The sequence below is a fragment of the Chrysemys picta genome, chromosome 1, assembly GCF_011386835.1.
Source record: "Chrysemys picta bellii isolate R12L10 chromosome 1, ASM1138683v2, whole genome shotgun sequence".
Classification (NCBI taxonomy): Eukaryota; Metazoa; Chordata; order Testudines; family Emydidae; genus Chrysemys; species Chrysemys picta.
In genome coordinates this window covers 217,370,983-217,390,688 of record NC_088791.1, presented here as the reverse complement: position 1 = coordinate 217,390,688, position 19,706 = coordinate 217,370,983, and the positions used below count along the sequence as shown (strand labels likewise).

At 48.9% G+C, this 19,706-nt stretch overlaps 2 protein-coding genes across 3 annotated transcripts in view; one reads left to right on the top strand and one right to left on the bottom strand.

The window, feature by feature from the left end:
- Positions 1–4,008, top strand: part of RAI2 (retinoic acid induced 2) — a 67,912-nt gene extending 63,904 nt beyond the window's left edge. For both annotated transcript variants that reach the window (XM_005281589.4, XM_005281590.5), the window contains exon 2: positions 1,242–4,008. In XM_005281589.4, coding sequence (XP_005281646.1) covers positions 1,348–3,018 — 1,671 coding nt within the window. In that variant the 5' untranslated portion in view covers positions 1,242–1,347 and the 3' untranslated portion in view covers positions 3,019–4,008. The remainder of the gene's footprint in view (positions 1–1,241) is intronic.
- The window catches only part of SCML2 (Scm polycomb group protein like 2), a 186,212-nt gene that overhangs the window by 29,613 nt on the left and 136,893 nt on the right, over positions 1–19,706 (bottom strand). The gene's annotated exons all lie outside the window — the stretch shown is intronic.

Below are 19,706 nucleotides of genomic sequence, written 5' to 3'. Positions count from 1 at the left end.
CAATAAGAAACAGGACTGAAACAAACAAGGGGGGGAACCTCCTGAACTGTTAAGCCTAACAAAAGCATGAACATTAATGCAGATATAACTTTAGGCAGTAAAATTCAGGTCAGCGTAAGTGGAAATGTAAATTTGGGGTGCTCTTCTACTTCCCCATGGTAACAGAGTTAAATATAGACAAGTTTCCATGGAAGTTATTATCACAGGATGGAACACTTTAGGAGCATCACCTTCTTGTTTTCTTCTGTACTACTGTATCGAGAGATCCTAAAGAGAAGTTTTTCAGATGGTAGCTTCCATGGGGGAGAGTGCATTCAGTGAGTTCTCTGCCTATATGGGAGAGAAAATCTTTTTAAGAAATATGCTAAAATTTCTCTTGGCTCATAAAGGGAAAAGATCGCCACACTTCTTCTTAACATTTGTTTAGTTAAGATAAGGGATTAGCTTGTTAAAATAAATTTAAAGTTGCTTTGATTTTTATTCTTTGCAGCTTATTAATAAGTTTTCTGGTTCATATTACTGTCATCTAGCTCTAGAGCAGGAGGTGAGGGCTGGGTTTGGGTTTCTTTTTTTTTAGTGGGAAGAAACTGCCAAACTACACAGTCTTGTGTGTGTGTTGCTGAGCTACTGATTGCTCTTTGTTGTGCTGTTTACTGCAGTTTTTGAACGTGCTCTGTAGTGTATCCGTGGATCGTCTGATTTTATTTTAGGACCTTCAAAGACAAGAAAAGGATGATTAATTTAGGCTGAGTGGGGAGCCTTTATCTACGGAGAGCCTTCACAACCTCACAATGGAACGTTTCTTACATTTATTTTTAGGAAAGTTTGTTTTTACACTTTTTATTGAGTTTAAACAGTGCAGTGTCTCTTGACCGTGCCATACCCTGTCATTTCATGAAGCTTTGTTTAAAAATGTAAAATGTACTGCCTCTGTTCTTTTTTTATGCTATGTACTGGAACTTTTTTCTTTGACTGCAGTTAGTTCTTTAGGCCTTTAAATTATCTCTGTTTATAGCTAAATATAAGTTCCCCAGAACTCTTCATATAACACTCATGGATGTATGTACTGTACGTATATACAGTATGTATGTATGTATAGAGTGTACAGTATAATGGAGCAGTTACCCTGAAGTGTGGAAACATTTTATAGCTTTAATGTGATAGGCTTTTTAAAGGCAGTTGCAAATATTATTTTAAGAATGAGATTTATGCAGTGCCTAAAGTATGTTTCTGTTCTGCAGGCCAAGCTATGTTGGTGCAGATGCTTTTGGCAGCCCTGACCCAATGCGGATCCTGGTGACAGCAATGTAAATGTGAATTTCTGCAAAGTCTCCGAAGTCCTGTAAAATGGAGGAACTGTACAAGGACACACAAAATCTGCCCATGGATGTTACCAACTCTCCTTCCACAATAGCTAACAATAAGCTAGAAAATGGGGTCGCTCAGCTGATAACTGCTGAAGCCTGGAATATCAACTCCACAGACTTGATGAAGAAAGCACTTTCACCACTTGTGACTGTCCCAGCCCCTTCGATCCTTACCCCACCAGCAGAATCGCAAAGTGGGGTAGCTCTGAAAGTAGCAGCCACAGTGCTCCAGCCAATTTGTTTAGGGGATAGCCCAGTGGTTCTTCCAATACACCTGCAAGTAGCCGGGAGCACCACCCCGCAGATTGCGCCTAATAACAACACTCCATATGTTATGACGACACAAGGTCCAGTTCCACTACCTGTCCTCTTGGAGCAACATGTGTTTCAACATTTAAATTCTCCATTGGTGTTACCTCAGGGTGCTCCCTGCTCCACAAATCCCATTCACAGCAATCTTTTCCAGGGTTCTTCTGTCCCGGTTGGACAGCCCCAGTTACTGGATCAGAAACCATCCAACCAGACCCAGGAGCCCATCTTACCCCCAGTGTTTCAGACACCAGGATTTGCTGCAGTTCTTCAGGATTTGTTTCCTCCACAGGGCACCTTAGGTTCATCACCCTGTCAGCCACCCCCAGATTACTCCTCTGTTCCACCCCAGGCCTTCAGTTCCCCTCTATCTCCACTAGTACCCCCAGCCACCCTCCTAGTGCCATATCCTGTGATTGTCCCCTTGCCAGTTCCAGTCCCCATCCCTATCCCCATCCCCATCCCTGTGCCTCACGGCGCTGAATCCAAGGTCAACCCAGACTACCCCAAGCCACCGTTGTTCACCCTGTATTCCTGCAAAGGCACCCAGACCCCTCTGGAGAAAGAAGAATCCAAACCCTTTGATTTCATCCACCACAGGGAATTTTCCCAGCTGAATCGTCACACAGTCATCAAGATGAACAATGAGAACGAGGCCCTGGATCTTTCCATGAAAACGATGCCCTTGCTAAAGGCAGGTGAGGTCAGTTCTCAGCTCTCCCCTGAAGATGGTGCTTTAGATTTGTCGATTGCTTCCTACAGGAAGACAGGCAGTGCCGGGGTCCATGCTGAGGCAACTAATGCAATTTGCTCTGGATCTATGATGGACAGTGCTGCTCACTCCATGATGGATAAACTCTCCAATGCAACTGTCCCCTTTGCCCCTCCGAAACCTCACGAAGCCTCAGCCAAGGTCGACAGCAGAATGACTGGCAGCAATTCGGCCGAGTTCCTGAGACAGCAGCAAAAGTGGCTGGTGGATCAGACCAGCAGAGCAGCCTGTGAGCCCAAGGCTGGGAATAATATTGAGATTGTGAGTACTTCGCAGACTGCCAAAGTCATAGTCTCTGTCAAAGATGCTGTGCCCACGATTTTCTGTGGCAAGATTAAAGGCCTCTCGGGAGTATCCACCAAAAACTTCTCCTTCAAAAGGGACATGCCCCAGGACTCTGTTCTGCAGTGTTACGATGTGAAGAACCAGCCAGAGCCTAGGGATAATGCAGAAGCTCTTAGGAAACCAATCAAAAACAGGAGTGTAAAGTTAAAGAAAATGAACTCCCAGGAGATACACATTCTTCCAATCAAAAAGCAACGGCTCGCTGCCTTCTTTCCAAGAAAGTAAATTATGGGTTTTTAGACTTTTAAGATATAATTATTATTATGAAAAATAAAAAAGATGCACTTGGCTTAAAATGCATTTAAAACTTTAAACTATCTTTGTAAGTTATTTTGGGGAAAGCGGGAGAGGATTGGATGTAGATTTCCTGTAAAGCTGAGGGAGGGGAGTTCTTTTGTTTGGTTTTTTGTTATTGATTTTTGACTTTTCATGAAAAAGTAAATAAAAAGCAACCTATTTTTCAAGCGGATTGCACATTTTTGCAGCTTTAATGGAATAATGGATGAGTCAGAGGGGTAAGAGCTATTTTCACTGCCAGAAAGTGCTTTGATGATGTAATTCTTAGTAATGGGTACAATGGAAACTTCAAAATAAATGTTTGTATGTGGTAATTGGTTGTGGTTATTTTGTCATTTATGAATTGCTTTCATTATCGGGGAAGATTTTGGCAAAAGTCTGTAAACTGTAAAGCACTACAAGTTTATCTTTGTTATAGCCCTGAAATGTTAAGGTGACCAGGCTAAGAAAAATTATATTGCCCCATAGCACCATTAGAGAGCACCTCTGAACAGCCACTAATGATGTGTTTCAACTATCTTCAATAAAAATGAGAAAACAAGATCACTGTTATACTCTGGCATGAGTCCAATGCACAGAAAATACTAGTTTTATGATTAGAAATAAATATAGATCCGTTTTTAAACACAAAGTAAACACTAATGATGATTTTAATGAAATCTAAAAGTCAGGGGAATTTGGTTGCCTCTGGGTGAGGAAAAGTCACATAATTTTTCCCAGCCTGAATATAGATATATGGAAAAGTTGTTCGTTGTAAGTTTGACCATGTCTTGATGGCTGAAATCAATGCACATGAAAGAGTAGAACAATGTAACTTTACGACATTACATTGTAAAAACCAGCCACGTGAATGGAGAAATGTGAATGTAAACTTAAAATAAAAACCTGCTAGGTGACAGTTGCGCTTGTATGTGAAAATGGGCTGGAGATGTATTATTGCATGTCTGCTTCTAAATGTACACCTCTTGCAGATAAAATATATCCAGCTGTTAGAGTGAACCCGAGCGCAGGAAAGTATTCTGATGGATGTCATAGTTTGAGTGCAAGGCCCCCTTGCAGTTTAGAATGTTCTTGTTTAGCTGTTCATAGCATGTGCTGCCACAACAGCACTGGCTCCGTTGAAATAAACATGAGATTGTAAACAAGCGAGCAGGGGTCTGTATCAGGTTTCCTGGTCCTTACTCTGCAGGGTTGCAGACAGCCTCTCTACTGCCAGTCTGCTCAGTCTTTCTGCAATTTCTTGCATTAATTCCTGAGCATTAAGGCAAAGACTTTCGAAAGTTAGGCATCATTTTAAGGCACTGGCCTTTCTCTCCACCTCCCTTCCCCAAATATTGAGCACCCAAAAGGACAGTGCCTTAAGATGACTTTAGGAAAATCTTGGACCAACCATGTTCTGGTTAAAAATAATATAGATGTTGCATTTTCATTAGTAAGGTAAGAAATCCTTTTTGCCTCTAATACCTTTCACCTTTTCCTTGGCTAGAGTATTGCTGCTGTTGGTGGTTTATCTTCAATGCTATCTTGCTTTCTGTGGGGACCAGGAGCTTCAACATTCAGGACATGTTAGTGCAATATGTATGCTTGTTTTATAATAAGTAGCTTCTTTTTTTTTTAAGCTAGCCTTTTACATTTTCTAAGGCTGGCTAAACAAAGTGTACAAAATAGTTTGAAGGAGCAGCCACTCAGTTAATGTTTATCAATTCTCTTTTATTGTCTATCTGCAAATACTTTTCTTTCTTCCCCTTGGATACAGTTTTCATTAAATAAGAGAGTGGATCTTGTGAGTTTTGCAGTGTGCAGAAATAGGAGTTATGTTGTGTGGTATGAATGCTCTTTCCAATTGCTGCTTGCCCCTCTTCGTGTTTTAGGTTGGCTATTTTCAAACTGCCAGGATCTTCTGAAAATTTAGCTCATTCCAACTGGGAGATTTTTAAAGCGGAAAGTCACAAAATCAGCTCCTGAAACATTTAGTTCTCAAATAATGCAAAGAAAAATAATCGGTGGGAAGAAACATGTATCAGATCAGTGGTACTTTCATATAGACCACGTGACCCTTGGTAAATACTGTACTTGATTTCAAGTGAGCGAGTCCTAGCCATCAAGTTCCACCTCTTGACTCCAGTACTTCCTCTTAGCCATTGTGTTAGCAGTGCTGATCCTCTTTGCAGTCTGTTTAAAGAGGACTATGGTAACATGAACTACATTGGTTCACTTACATTTGTTTCCAGCTGGCTTATAGCAGTGTCGCTTAATTCCCTCTCAGTGGTTGTACACACAGGAAGTTTGGTCACCAAATTAAGCTAAATCAGTTTAAGCCAGTTGTAGATCATTGTGTGTGTGTCCATACAGAATTTTGACTAAATCAGTTTAAAACCAATTTTAGTTAAACTGGTGCAATTTGTGTGTAGAAAAAGCTGTAATAGCATAGGATGTCTGCCAGGAATGATTTAAAAATCTAAACAGCTGAAATGTGACAACCACATCTGATATTAAATGAAAGACATTTTTCAAAATCCCTTTTAAAATATACCTTTTGCTTATCTGCAGCCCTCAGGAAAATGGCCTGTTTTCAAGTCTCTGATTGTTTTTGTTTTTGTTTTAATTACCAGATTGCCCTGAGTTAATCACTGATGTACCTGCTGTTACATTTGCTTACAAACCAGCAGGACCAGCTCAACTGGATCACTTGCAAGTGGGCTGACAGTGGAGGAGTTCCCATGTTAAACTGCCTTGCTCGCAATGTTATTTTTTAAGCTACAGCCTCAGGTGGTGATGTTTGGAAGAGCATCTGACCCAACAGTAAGGGTTATTGCAGGCCACTTTATCCTCTCATAATCTGTCTGGTTTTAATCTGCGAAGGATACCATATTAAATACAAAAGGAGAGATGCTCCTTTCATACTTGCATTATTTTGAGCAAACTACACTATATTCCAGGATCTTTCTTTTCCCTCCTCCTACCAGAAGTGTTCCAAAGCACAAGTAAAAGCGATACACATTGTACTCCTGGGGGAATTCTGCCCCCCCCCCCAAATTAAAAATTCTGTGCACAATATTTTAAAATTCTGCATATTTTATATTGTGTTATTTTGACAAATAATCATTCCAGTTTCAATTATTTTGGTAATTTCTTTCAAAATACCTGTCAACGACTATGTCAACAATACAAACAGCAGCCAAAAGGAGTAGAGAGTTAAAGAAACCCCTACAATAACCTAGGTGAGGGGGCTGTGTGGGGCCCCCCGAGCCCAGAAAACCCATATCTCCCAGTCGCCCAGAGCCCAGCCACGGGGCAGTCCCCATCCCCCCTCCCCCTGAGCCCAGCCACGGGGCAGCACCTGGCTCATACACTAGCCACCCCTCCGTTCCAGAGCCCAACCGTGGGGCAGGCACCTGTTTCTCCCCTCCCCCCCCCCCCGAGCCTTTACTCCACCCAGCTTCTTTACTGTCCCGCCAGGGGACATGGTGTGGTGTGGTGCGGCCCTGCCCTTCCTCATGCTTTGCCAGAGTTGTCTGGGTCTCCCAGGGCCTCTCCTGTCCCCAGGAGAATAAGGATCAAAGAGCGTGCAGCCTCCTGCCCGGGCAGTCTAGGCACTCCGCTCACTGCAAACTGGGCTCTGCAGAGTCCAGTGGCCCCTCACGGTGGCCAGAAAATCTGCGGGGCAAACAGGGAATTCTGCAAAATTCTGCATTGCGCAGTGACGCAGAATTCCCCCAGGAATAAGATTGTTAGCATGGGGGAGAGGCAGCCACAAAACAAGGCACTTAATTATTCACACCCCCACCACGCCTCTTTAGTAGCAATTACAGTGTTGGTATATTGGCCCATTAATTATTGAGAGAGCTGCATTTTAAATACATCTAAAACTTTTGCATGGAACCAGGAAGCAGAGCTGTAGTGCTGATTTATGGGGGGTTCCATTTCTGGTAGCTGTTAATGGAGACATTAGTGCCTTTGTGAAGTTGGAATGAAAGTCATTCCATCAGCATGGCAGGAGAAGGTAGTTTTCTGAGATGCCTGGCTGCGTCCTATTTAAGCTCTTAGAAGGTATCAGCATGTGTTCCTCGCTCTCCTTTGGAGCCTGTGTGCATTTCTGGACATTTTTCCTTCCTCATTTTTCATCTTCTTGCCTTTTAATTCCTCTCTTCAAATTTTCGAGTAGATCCCGTCACTCAGGGAAGGCCGTAGGTTAGAGCTTGCCTGCACAGGGAAATTAGTGTGGCTTAAGTTAGGGTGTGAATGGAAAGCACATTACCTACTCCATAGTAAATCGCCATGTGGCCATTCTCACTCTGCACTGAGTGCCTTTGTGTGCTTTAGCGGAATACACTTTGGAAGTGTAGGCTCCAAAGGCACACTTAGTGCAGAGTAACCGTGCCCACACAGCCCTTTAATATGGAGTAACTAGCTAGGCCAGCCTTTTTCCCAGACGAACCCTTAGCGGTAAAGCATGTATTAGGGCCTGAAAAAATTGGGGGTTGGGCTCTGTTGCTAGCTTCAACGGTTGGGGTCTGGCACTGAGCCTGCTTTGGCCCACTGAGTCTTAGGGCTGGTCCCCACTTAGTCCGGACTTCGGACTAAGGTACGCAAATTCAGCTACGTTAATAACGTAGCTGAATTCGAAGTACCTTAGTCCGGACTTACCGGGGTCCAGACGCGGCCGGAAGTCTCCCCCCGTCGACGCTGCGTACTCCTCTCGGAGAGCTGGAGTACCGGCGCCGATTGTGGGCACTTCCGGGATCGATCCGGGATCGATTTATCACGTCTTAACCAGACGCGATAAATCGATCACAGAACATCGATTGCGTGCCTCCGGACCAGCCGGTAAGTGAAGACTAGGCCTTAGCCTGAAGCAGTCTTTTTGACTACATTCCCCAAAGAGAGCTGCCTTGGAGATTCATTAATTGGATAGGGAGTCTTCGAGGTAACTTCTACCCAAACTGTTAAGTGGCCAGTAGATCAAGGCTAGGCTCCTATATTCAGGCAATGGTGCAATGTGTTCATGCCTTCTTTTGCTGGGTAGTAAATGTGCTACACACGAGCTTCAGCTTCCTGATGATGATCATATTCATTCCATGGTGGAGTAAGTGAGGTGGCCTAATCAGGAGTTAACACTCGGGTGGATGATGATGGCAAGGTCTTAACTGCAGAAAAAACAACTGTATTTTCCTGGGCAAAGAAAGTATGAAGCATTCCTTGCCAGGTATGTGGTGTGGAATCCACCAGGACCGTGCGGATACTGTAAAAATGTCATGGTGGCCTTGAAATCTATGAATCTATGTGCAGAATGGTACAGAGCTATTTGACTGACTTACGCTTGCAGCCAGACCAGCTGATCCCTATTAGCTTCAACCCAGCATCTAAAAAGGGTTGTGATGCACTTCTGTGACTAAAGCTAACTAGGCACAGGGACAGGAAGCCTTCAGGGAGCACCTTAGAGACCGCCAACTGCAAATGGGAAGTTAGTTAAGTTAACATAGGAGACCAAAGGTAGGGCGTAAGGTTAGGCCTGAGTCAGTGTGTGCATGCTGTTACAAGCAGAGTGGAATGCAACATTCCAATAAGTTCTTCAAATGTCGCCCTTCTTGCTCAGCAGAATCACAGCCGTCTTCCCACAGAAGAGTGATCCAGGTGGTTGGCGTTATCACAACACAGATAGCATAACATTTTGGAGCTGACTCATACGGTCAAGTTTGTTTTCTCCCACAGCACGTTACACTCTGCTCCCTGCAGGAGAACTGCTGGCTGTTGTTTGAAGTGAAGGATAAGAGGAGTATTCCAGCCGTGGTCTCGCTCCCTCCGTACGGTGGGGGGAAAGCTGTTCACTCATCTCTTCTTATTCCACTTTGCAACTATACCACTACCACCTACTGTCGGGTACATAAGTTAGGGCAGGGCCAGGCCAGCTGTGGAACTCCTTACCAGAAGAGATCAGATGGGACTAGGCCAGCTGTGAAATCAGACCCTCTTACCAGAATAGGTCCAACATAGCCCAACCCGGGTCTGGGGGAGAGCTGCAGGTGGAGTAAGTGGAACTGTTTAAATGCCCCCACTGGTCACGTTAGTACTTAGTAGGGTAAGGCCTGCCAGAGGGGTGTCACTCTGATCTGGTATTGAACCAGTGCTAGGCATTCAAAATCTCTGGTCCTCTGCTTGTACCATTTCTCTGAGGAGCTGTAAATCCAAAGAGTTTACAATCTACATGAGCCAAGTATAGAACATGAAGACAGCGGGGGAAGATGTGATAAGAAATGAGGGTTATGTTCTGTTTGTATTTCATTGGTCCTACTGGAGTGATTGACCCTTAAGTGCGAGCGAGATGGGAGTAGAGCAGTAGCCCAAGGAACGGGCTGTCTTCCCAGGATTAGTGAGCAATGTGAAAAAGGCACAAAGCAGGATCAGGAAGAGGCCAATGGGAGCATTGAGATGTGACGAGTTGGGCCAGATTAACTTTCCGTGGGCCCAGCGCCAAACATATTTGTGGGCCCCCATGGGACAAGGTGCAGGGGGGCGGGATGGTCAGTCTCCAGAGTGAAGGGCAGGCTGGGGGCAATGAGGCATAGCATGGCGGGAGCAACCTGCTCCGCGCAGCCCAGCAGGAGGGCACTGTTTACGAACCTGCAGCTGCCAGATGCACACTGGCCTGCCCAGCCCTGTGCTGCCAGCATGCCCCTTCCCCTTGAGAGCAGGCCCACACTGCCCCTGTGCCCCACCCTTATGCCCAGTGCCCCAGCCCAGCCCCCCACCACAACTGCACAGCACTCTGCACCCCTCGCCCAGCACTCCCCGCCCATAGACGTCCCCACTGCCCACCATCTTCCCCACAGTCCCACCATCACAGCTGCACAGCACCCCATATTCCAGAGGTGTTTCTGCACCAAAAAATTAAAAATTCTGTGTACAATATTTTAAAATTCTGCAAATTTTGTCAATAAATAAATGTGGAGGCTCCAACATGGCAGTGGGGTGCACAGGCCACTGGTTGCATGGAGGTGGGAGATTACCCTGCAGCCTCCCCCAACCCCACCTCGGGACAGGGACTTGGCAGTGAGGCTGCACCCGACCCTGACACAGTGAAAGTGCCAGGCCTTCCCCAGAAACACCCTGGGGCCCTGCCTCCCTGTGCCAGGCACACCAGGTGTGGGTGAGCAGGCTCAGCCCGGCAGCAGGATCCAAGGGACTTAGTGTGGGAGGATCCAGGTGGGGGTAAGAGCGTTCTCTGTGGGGCAATCTGGGTGCGGGCGGCTCAGTGGGAGATCTGGATGCACAGAAGCTCATTGAGAGGTTCCAGGTGCAGGGGCAATGGGACTCTGCAGGGGATCCAGATGAAGGTGTTTGGGGCTCAGCAGGGGGGTCTAGGTGCAGGGGAGGTGGTGTTCATTTGGGTGGGGTCCAGGTGCAGGTGGTTGGGGCTCAGTGGGGAGGGTGTCGGGGGGGGCTCATCGGGGTGGTACAGCTGCAGGGGAGGTGGGGCTTGTCAGGGTGAGGGTTCGAAGGGCCTGCTTAACGGGGAGCCCCAGCTTCTGCCAAGGGGATGCCGCATGCTGGACTCCAGCTTCTCTCCTGCCCCCGCTTCCCCCATTTCCTTCTCTTCCCATCCCACCCCCTTCCTTCTCCCCTGTCCCCACTTCCCCACCGCTCCATCTCCTCCTCATCCCACCCCCTTCCTGCCCCCGCTTCCCCCTCCCCTTCTCTTTCCCATCCCATGCCCCTTCCCCACTGCCCCATCTCCTCCCCATCCCACCCACTTCCTTCCCCCCACTTCATCCCCCTGTCCCTGCTTCCCCCATCCCCATCCCTCCATCTCCTCCTCATCCCATCCCCTTCCTTCCCCCATCACCCCATCTCCTTCCCACTGCCCCTTTTCCCCCAGCCCTGGCTTCCCCCTCCCCTCCCGCCCTTCTCTTCCCTATCCCATGCCCCTTCCCCACCGCTCCATCTCCTCCTCAGGCTCAGGGGGCAGAGGAGAAATCGCCCCCCCAGCACGAGCTGTGGAGTGGAGCGGGTTGGTCCTGGGTCACTCCACTTCCTGCTGCCCGGGGATTGCAGGGCGGGCCCGACCTCTGCTGCAGTCCCCCAGGACATGTAGCTTGGGGGGGGAATGAAGATGGGGGGGCAGGGGTGGGGGCAGCATTCCTGGTCGGCTCAGCCAGCCGGGGGATCGGGCTGGCCGGGGCCCCTTCTGACTCTGGGCCCGGCCCCATGGTAAATCCGGTACTGAAAGAGTGGACAGAGCATAGGGAGCGATGTGGAGAGCAACAGGAAAGGGGAGATGCGGACAGGGACACAACCTGAACAGTGATGATGAGGAGTTTGAACTTTAATAGAGAGAGGGAACCAGTGAAGGGTCTTAGATGGCGTGACATGGTCCATGCAAGGGAGGAGGAAGAAACCTTGGGAACTGTAGTTGCTACAGGGTTAGGAGGATCTAAATTTTGGACGTAAGCACCTAAATCCTTTTGCAGATCCAGCCGTTGGTGAAGAGGCAAATGTGGTAGGTTAAGTGAGGATGTTATTAAACAAGGACAGTAACTCCAGAGGGGAGAGAGGAATTGATAAGACGTAGAAGGTTAGGAAAGGAAGGGGGTCTACTTGCCAAATCTAGATGCTTTAGCTGGAGAGAGGCTTGGAGACCCAGAGGGGACAGCAGGTCAAAAGAGGACAAAAATCAGGGTGTCGGGAGTGGAGGACCTATGGGGAAAAGCAGGGGGTGATGAGCTCCTGCCAGAGTTTGTCAATCCAATGCATTCTATTGAAGGGAGCAAGATTCAGGGCAGAGAGAGAGGAGGGAACAGAGCAGGATTGCTTGGCCAGGAACAGAGGACAAACTTAATGGAAGAAGTTGGCAGCCAGTGTATCCAAAAAACAACATACATGCCAAGAAATCTAAAGGGGTGTAGCCTCATATAATGTATCTTCATGTTAGCTACTTCTCCTGGTGCACTAAGACCCCTTTTGCCCTGTGGACATGCCCTCTATTAAGTCTGTGCAAGTTACACTCCTTCACCAATTACACCCATTTTCTGCTCATCTTCCTCTACACTGACAAAAGTTGCACCCCATTTTATATCCTGGTAGAATTTGGCCTGCTGGGATTTTCTAAGTGTTAACACAAAATCCAAGCTCACTAAGCACCGGGCACTGTAAACTAACTGACTGTTCCGTGGCAATGCTGAAATTCCATTTTTGTGCCAGAGAAGTTAGCACTAGCTCAGTAGCACGTGGCGGCTTAAGGACAAACAGTGACTCTAATGCCATAAAGTAGTCTTGCTAATAGTCTACCTGGTAATCTGAGAAGATGAGTCACAACAAAGCAATAGCATGGTAGTGTCTTCTGAAAAAAAAAAGTATCACTTAGCACTCTAGTGGCAGATATTTTAGTTGTTCCTGGTGCTTGAGGTTTATATAAAATATGCAGAAATCTTTAACCAAATGCCTTTGTTTCAGGTGTCTAGAATCAGTTACTGCCATCTCAAATCCACCAGCTTTGCACATTTACCTTGATAAGGAAAACAGTATAATATATAAGTGCAACATACTATTTTCATTCATTAGCTTTAAACCTTAAGCAGTGTTTTCTACATTTCTCCTTGAGAACTACCGTACGTACTTGGTAAGCATGAAGTTTTAAATTCAAACTATTTTTGAGTTGTCCGTCTGCACACACAAAATAAGCTGCTTTATTTTTTCAGTTTCTGAAATCCACAATTTTGTCATGCAAGAATAACTTGAAAAAGCTGAATGGACTTTCTTCAGATTTTATGCACACAGAAATATGTCTGACATGAGAAATTTCAACCCATTTGGGGAACAGAATTAATAAATGAGCCACTTAAAATAAAGATTAAGCACTATCCTGTTTGCCCATAGAAAAAATGGTTACCTACCTCTCGTAACTGTTGTTTTTCGAGATGTGTTGCTCATGTCCATTCCAATAGGTGCGTGCACGTGCTGCGGGCATGATAGTTGGAAGGTTTTTCCCCTAGCAGTACCCGTCGGGTCAGCTGTGGAGACCCTTGGAGTGGCACCTTTATGGCGGTGTATATAGGTCCCTGCCGACCCGTTGCCTGCTCAGTTCCTTCTTGCCGGAACATTCCGACAGAGGGGAGGTGGGTAGGATTTGGAATCCACATGAGCAACACATCTCAAAGAACAACAGTTATGAGAGGTAGGCAACCGTTTTTTCTTCTTCGAGTGATTGCTCAGGTGCATTCCAATAGGTGACTTCCAAGCAGTTTCCCGGGGGAGAGATCAGAGTTCACCTGGTTGCTGAGTGCAGGACTGCCCTGCCAAAGGCTGCATCATCCCTCGCCTTTTGGGTAATGGCGTATTGTGACGTGAAGGTGTGGATGGAAGACCACATTGCTGCCTTGCATATGTCCTGGATAGGTACCTGCGCAAGGAATGCTGCGGACGACGCTTGCACTCTCGTGGAGTGCGCCCCAAGAGGAGGGGCTGTAACTTTAGCCAGGTTGTAACAAGTCCGGATACAGGACGTGATCCATGATGAAATGCGCTGGAACGAGATCAGGAGCCCCCTCATCCTTTCTGCGATTGCAATAAAGAGCTGTGGTAATTTACTAAATGGCTTTGTGCATTCAATATAGAATGCTAGGGCATGCCTAACATCCAGGAACTGGAACATGCGTTCTCTGTTACTGGCATGGGGCTGAGGGAAGAACACAGGTAAAAATATGTCTTGGTTCACATGAAACTGGGAGACTGGCATTGTAGCTGAGTACTGCTTGCTGGTTGGCCACTCGAAGCTGGAGCTCCCCAGTCGAATAGACTTTTCAACCGAAAAGGTCCAGCTTCTTAGCATTCCGTGACTTAGGCGTGGGACCTGGCTGTCCTTGCCGCTCTTTGTGATTTGCCTCATCGACCACCAGAGTCCCCCATTGGGGGTGGGTGAAAAAGGTGTTCGCACCCTTTCTGCGGCACAAAATAGCGTCTTTCCACCCCTTTAGCGGTGGGTGGTATAGAGGCCAGAGTCTGCCAGAGCACCTTAGTGGTGTTTTGGATTGTTCTTATTAGGGGCCAGGCCACCCTAGAAGGACCCTCCAGGGCCAGGATGTCCACCATCGGGTCAGACTCCTCCATAATCTCCTCTTTCTGGAGATTGAGGTTTAGGGCCACTCTCCTAAGAAAGTCCTGGTGTCCCCTGGTGTCCATTGCTGGTGGGGGGGGGGTGAGAATGCCCGCCAGCACCTTGTCTGGCAAGGAGGAGGCCCATGGGACAGGGTCTTCCTGCCCTTCTGGCTCTCTGGAGGCTGGGTCAGGTACCTCAGAGGCTCCAGTGAGCGGAGGTGGCTCTAATGTCACTGATGGCGCTGGTTTGGGTGCTGCACCTCAGCGTGACAGCCCAGAGTCCCTGCCTCTTGCGGGGTCCTCAGGAGCCGTGGGAGTATGGCGAGCCAGTGATGTTGCTGGGAGTGGGGGCACGGGGTGCAGATGCCACCGATACCAGCCTGGAGCCCTGACTCTGAGCTTGATGGTAGGCCTAAGGGGTGCAAAAGGGCCATTGTACTGGGCCCTGCCACTGGGGTGGCCAGATGACCGCCGGTGCCCATTATTCCACCCGTCTGCGGTGCCGGGACTGGTAGTGGCTGCATCGAGAGACAGAAGATGCGGCGTCTGACTCGGACAAGTAGTCTGTGCCTGACCACAGGGGGGAGGAGCCAGACGGTGCTGGGGAGCGGTACCGGGAAGATGGTGAGTGGCGCCACATCATAGGCTTGCCACAATGATGGACCAGAGGCAGTGCCGCAAAGGGTGCCAGAGCCACATGCGGTGCCGGGATAGACGCTGCAGCTGGTGCCGCCGCTGGTGCCGCTGACAGTGCCTGGGGGGCCGGGGCCCACACCTCGGGGGGCTGGGGCTTGCTTCATCATGGCAATGAGGTCCTGCTCCGCCTCATAGATATCCGGTGTGGAGGGAAGGTCGAGCTCTTCCTCCAAATCCTCCCGAGTCAGGGAGTCCACCAGCACCGGACTCGATGGGCCTCCTGTTGGGGCCGGAGTCAATGGTGCCGGGTCTTGAGGCCCAGACTGTGGGTGTCCCACTGGAGGACGCTCCCTGCTGGAATCCCCTCGCGAGGACTGTGAGTGGTACTGCCTGGTAGCACTGGCCTTACGGGTCGAGGAGCGGCGCCGGTGCTCCTTGGAGGAGTTCTTCCTCGGTGCCGGGACATCCCGCACCGATGCCGGGGCGCTGCACACCGATGATGCAGGTGCTGCTTCCAGTGCTGGCTGTGGGCGGAGGGCCGACTCCATCAGGAGGAGTTTCAAACGATAGTCCCGCTCTCTCTTAGCCCTGGCCCTACAGCTCCTGCAAATTGGGCACTTATCTGCCTGATGGCCCTCCTTGAGGCACTTGAGACAGGCAGCGTGCAGATTGCCTGTGGCCATAGGTTTCACACACCTCTTGCACGCCTTAAACCCCTGCGATCAAGGCATGCTCCGGTGCCTGGGGAAACCAGGGCAGGGGGGAAGCCCCCCAAAGTAAGTCCAACTAACTACAAACTACTAAATAACAAACTAACAACTATGTAGAACGAAGAAAAAGGAACCACTAGGTAGGCACTTGCGAATGCAAGAGACTGAGTTGCTCCAATCACCGTCACTGGCGGTAAGAAGGAATTGAGCAGGCGGCGGGTCGGCAGGGACCTATACACACCGCCATAAAGGTGCCATTCCAGGGGTCTCCACGGCCGACCCAACAAGTACCACTAGGGGAAAAAACCTTCCGACTATCGTGCCTGTGGCGTGTGCACACACCTATTAGAATGCACTTGAGCAATCACTCGAAGAAGAACCCTAGTGTTCAGATGGTGATGCTGCACTATACTGGAATTGATGACTTAGGAGGATACCTTCAGGACCATGCTGTGGGGTACAGTGTAATAACACATCTGCTGATATGGAGCATTATTTTATCCTAAGATAAAGTAGTTTTCACTATAAACTAAGGAATGCAATGCAGTATCATTCACTGCACCCCCGGGAGATAGCAGTAACCATGTGATAAATTGCATTGCCTCAGGTGCATTCTGTCCACTAAGCCCCCTTCACTGGGATTTTAAACCTCACAGCAACAAATGTGAAATCCCCCCTGCCTGCTCCTAATACCTGAGGATGGGCAGTGTTTCATCTTAGTCTGACTTCTTAAAGCCATTAGGGCTAGTATCAGGTGCTTTCTACCTGCAGGAAGCAAAGAATAAGTTCTTTCCAAAGTGATAAACAGCACCTGCTTCAGAGCCCAGATAGACTGCAAGACATCGCACCTTAAAATCTCAACACTATGTATGAGAAAGTTATTAGGCTGTTTCTAAAGGTTGCTAAAATGTCTTAGTTATTGCCTCTCCTGTTGCAGGCCTGATTTAAAAAAAAATAGTCCCAGTTTTTAAAAATATATTTTTTTAAAAAATGGATGGCCTGTAATGAATAGTTGAAGGGGCGACGTGGTATAAAGATTTTTATGGGCCCTCACTTGGGAAGACGGGCACAACTCGTTCAGGGCATGATGCAGTCATCCCAGACTCATCCTGCTAACCTTTACCCCACACCATCTCATACTGTCTCTCAAATCCCACAATGGGGCCACGTGCCTACCTACTCGGATAAAATAACGAAACCTTTCCTGGGCACGTCCCGTCCGCTGTGCTTGGGAGGGTGCCTCAGGCAGGTAACAGAAGAATTAGGAGAGGCCAAGACGGTAAAGACAGATGCATGATTCATAGATTTTTAAGGCCAGATGTAACAATTAGATCATCGATTCTGGTCTGGCCTCTTCCATAACACCGGCCATAGATTTCCACCAAGTGAGTCTTCCATGTCTAGTTGAGCTACAGTCTCTTTCAAAAGACAACCCACCTTCATGGAATGACTTCATGTAACAGAGATTCCACCATGTCCCTAGCTAAAGATTCCACTGGTTAATTACTCTCACCCTTAGCAATTAGGTGCCAAATTTGTTAGCTGTTAGGCTGGGCTGGCGGAGGTGGCAGAACCAGATCCCTGCCAAAAGGGGAGGGAGGAAATATTTGGAATCTTTGTAAAGCGTAGAGCAGGGGTAGGCAACCTATGGCACGTGTGCCGAAGGCAGCACGCGAGCTGATTTTCAGTGGCACTCACACTGCCTGGGTCCTGGCCCCTGGTCCGGGGGGGCTCTGCATTTTAATTTAATTTTAAATGAAACTTTTTAAACATTGAAAAAACCTTATTTACTTTACATAAAACAATAGTTTAGTTATATATTATAGATCTATGGAAAGAGACCTTCTAAAAATGTTAAAATGTATTACTGGCATGCGAAACCTTAGAGTGAATAAATGAAGACTCGGCACACCGCTTCTGAAAGGTTGCCGACCCCTGGCGTCGCGGTAGGAAATCAGAGGGAGGGTTCGGGAAGGTAAAGACACGGGTGCAAGCCATTTTTCTTAGATGGGAGCATGTGGATGTGCCTTGGTCAAAGGCTTTTGGCACCAAAAAGCTTGTGACCAGCTAGGTGGGCAAATCTGCTTCTCAAAAAAGTTTTAAGGATCCAGAAATGGTGAGTTGGTCACCAGACAATAAAGCCAGCAAAACAGTTTTACATCCCTAAATTGGACAATAATATTAAACTATGTAATTTGCCAGTCACAGTGTGCTTGACCATTACCATTTTGACACAGAAATACTGTGTTACCCTCCCGGCTTTAAGCCAATTACTTTAAACTCGAATCGCTTTTTAAATAGCTGCACCTGGTTTTCTCAATCCTGATTTTTCCGTTACTTCATGTTTTATTCAGTACCTTTTTCCCCCAGGTTGAGTGTAGTCAAACCGTACCACTATGCAAGTTTCCAGTTGTTTTCTTTTAAAACATTAAACTTTCCCTAACCTGGTAACTTCCTGTAGTAAAGAACCACCAAACACGCAGGGCTCTTTTCCACACTCCTGAGTGACATAGTTATATTGACATAAGTTTGTAGTGTACAGCAGGGATCAGAGAAAGCCTCCCTGCCCCCACCCACCTCAAGAGATAGTGCCTGAGTCAAAGGTGCACCAGTCTGTCATGTGCAACAGGAAGGAAGCAATGCCTGAAGCAATCCTGTCACTCTGTAAGCAGAGCCCTAAAGGCAAGAGCTCAACTGGATGGATGGATGGTGGTGGGAGAGTGGAGGGCTGCAGGGCAGTGTTGGTCAGTTCTAAGAAGGAACCTATATCTTTGAAGTTATGGGAAGTCACAACTTGGCCCAAAGTTTGGATAAACACCCAGGCCAAATTTTTCCAACCTAGATACTTTAAATTAAGCTCCTAAATCTGTACTGGGACTTTCCACAGTGCTGCCCATTACCATAATTCTGCTTGCTCTCAAGTTAATGACAGTAGTAGGCTATAGCTCAGGGGGTCTCAAACCCAAATGACCACGAGGGCCACATGAGGACTAGTGCATTGGCCCGAGGGCCGCATTATTGACACCTCCCCCCACGCCGCCCTCGGCCCTGCCCCCACAGGGGGCGTGGGGTGCAGCAGGGGGCTCAGGGCAGGGGGTTGGGGTGCAAGAGGGGTGCAGGGTGCGGCAGGGGGCTCGGCTGCAGGAGGAGTTCAGGGGGGCGGGCTTTGGCCCAGCGCGCACTGGGGGCTGAGCAGATTCCCTGCCTGCCTGTCTGCCCTGCCCCCGCGCCACACGGGGAAGTGGCCAGAACCTGGGGGAGGAGGGGCACAACTAGGGTTACCATACGTCCTCTTTTTCCCGGACATGTCCAGCTTTTCGGCACTCAAACCCCCGTCCAGGGGGAATTGCCAAAAAGCCGAACATGCCTGGGAAAATGGCGGCTCTGCTCCTCCCCTGACTCTTCGGCTCTGTTTAAGAGCCGAGCTGCCCGAGCGCTATGGGCTTCAGGCAGCCCCCTTGCCTCCGGACCCCAGCCACCGGCCGGGCACTTCCCCTCCCGGGCTCCGGCGGCGCAGGGTCCGGAGGCACGGGGGCTGCCCGAAGCCGGTAGCGCTGGGGCAACTCGGCTCTTAAACAGAGCCGAAGGGTCAGGGGAGGAGCAGAGCCTCCGGCCGCGGCGGCTCTGCTCCTCCCCAACTCTGTTTAAGAGCCGAGCTACCCGAGCGCTACCGGCTTCGGGCAGCCCCCATGCCTCCGGACTCTGCGCCGCCAGAGCCCGGGAGGGGAAGTGCCCGGCTGGCGGCTGGGGTCTGGAGGCAAGGGGGCTGCCTGAAGCCCAAGCGCTACCGGCTTCACGGTTTGCCGGGCAGCCTCCAGACCCTGCGCCCCTGGCTGGGCGCTTCCCCTCCCGGGCTCCAGCCGCGCTGGGGAAGCGCCGGCTGGGGGCGCAGGGTCTGGGGGCTGCCCGGCAAACCGTGAAGCCGGTAGCGCTCGGGCAGCCCTTTCCGCGTGGCTGGGAGTGGGAGGGGGCAGAGTTAGGGTGGGGAAGGGGCGGAGTTGGGGCGGGGCGGGGGAAATGGGCAGGGCCAGGGCCCATGGAGGGTCCTCTTTTTTTTATTTGTTAGATATGGTAACCCTAGCACAAGGGTCTGTGTGTTGCTGTTGCTTCAGGCACCACCCCCAGCAGCTGCCATTGGCCGGGAACGGGGAACCACGGCTAATGGGAGCTGCTGGGGGC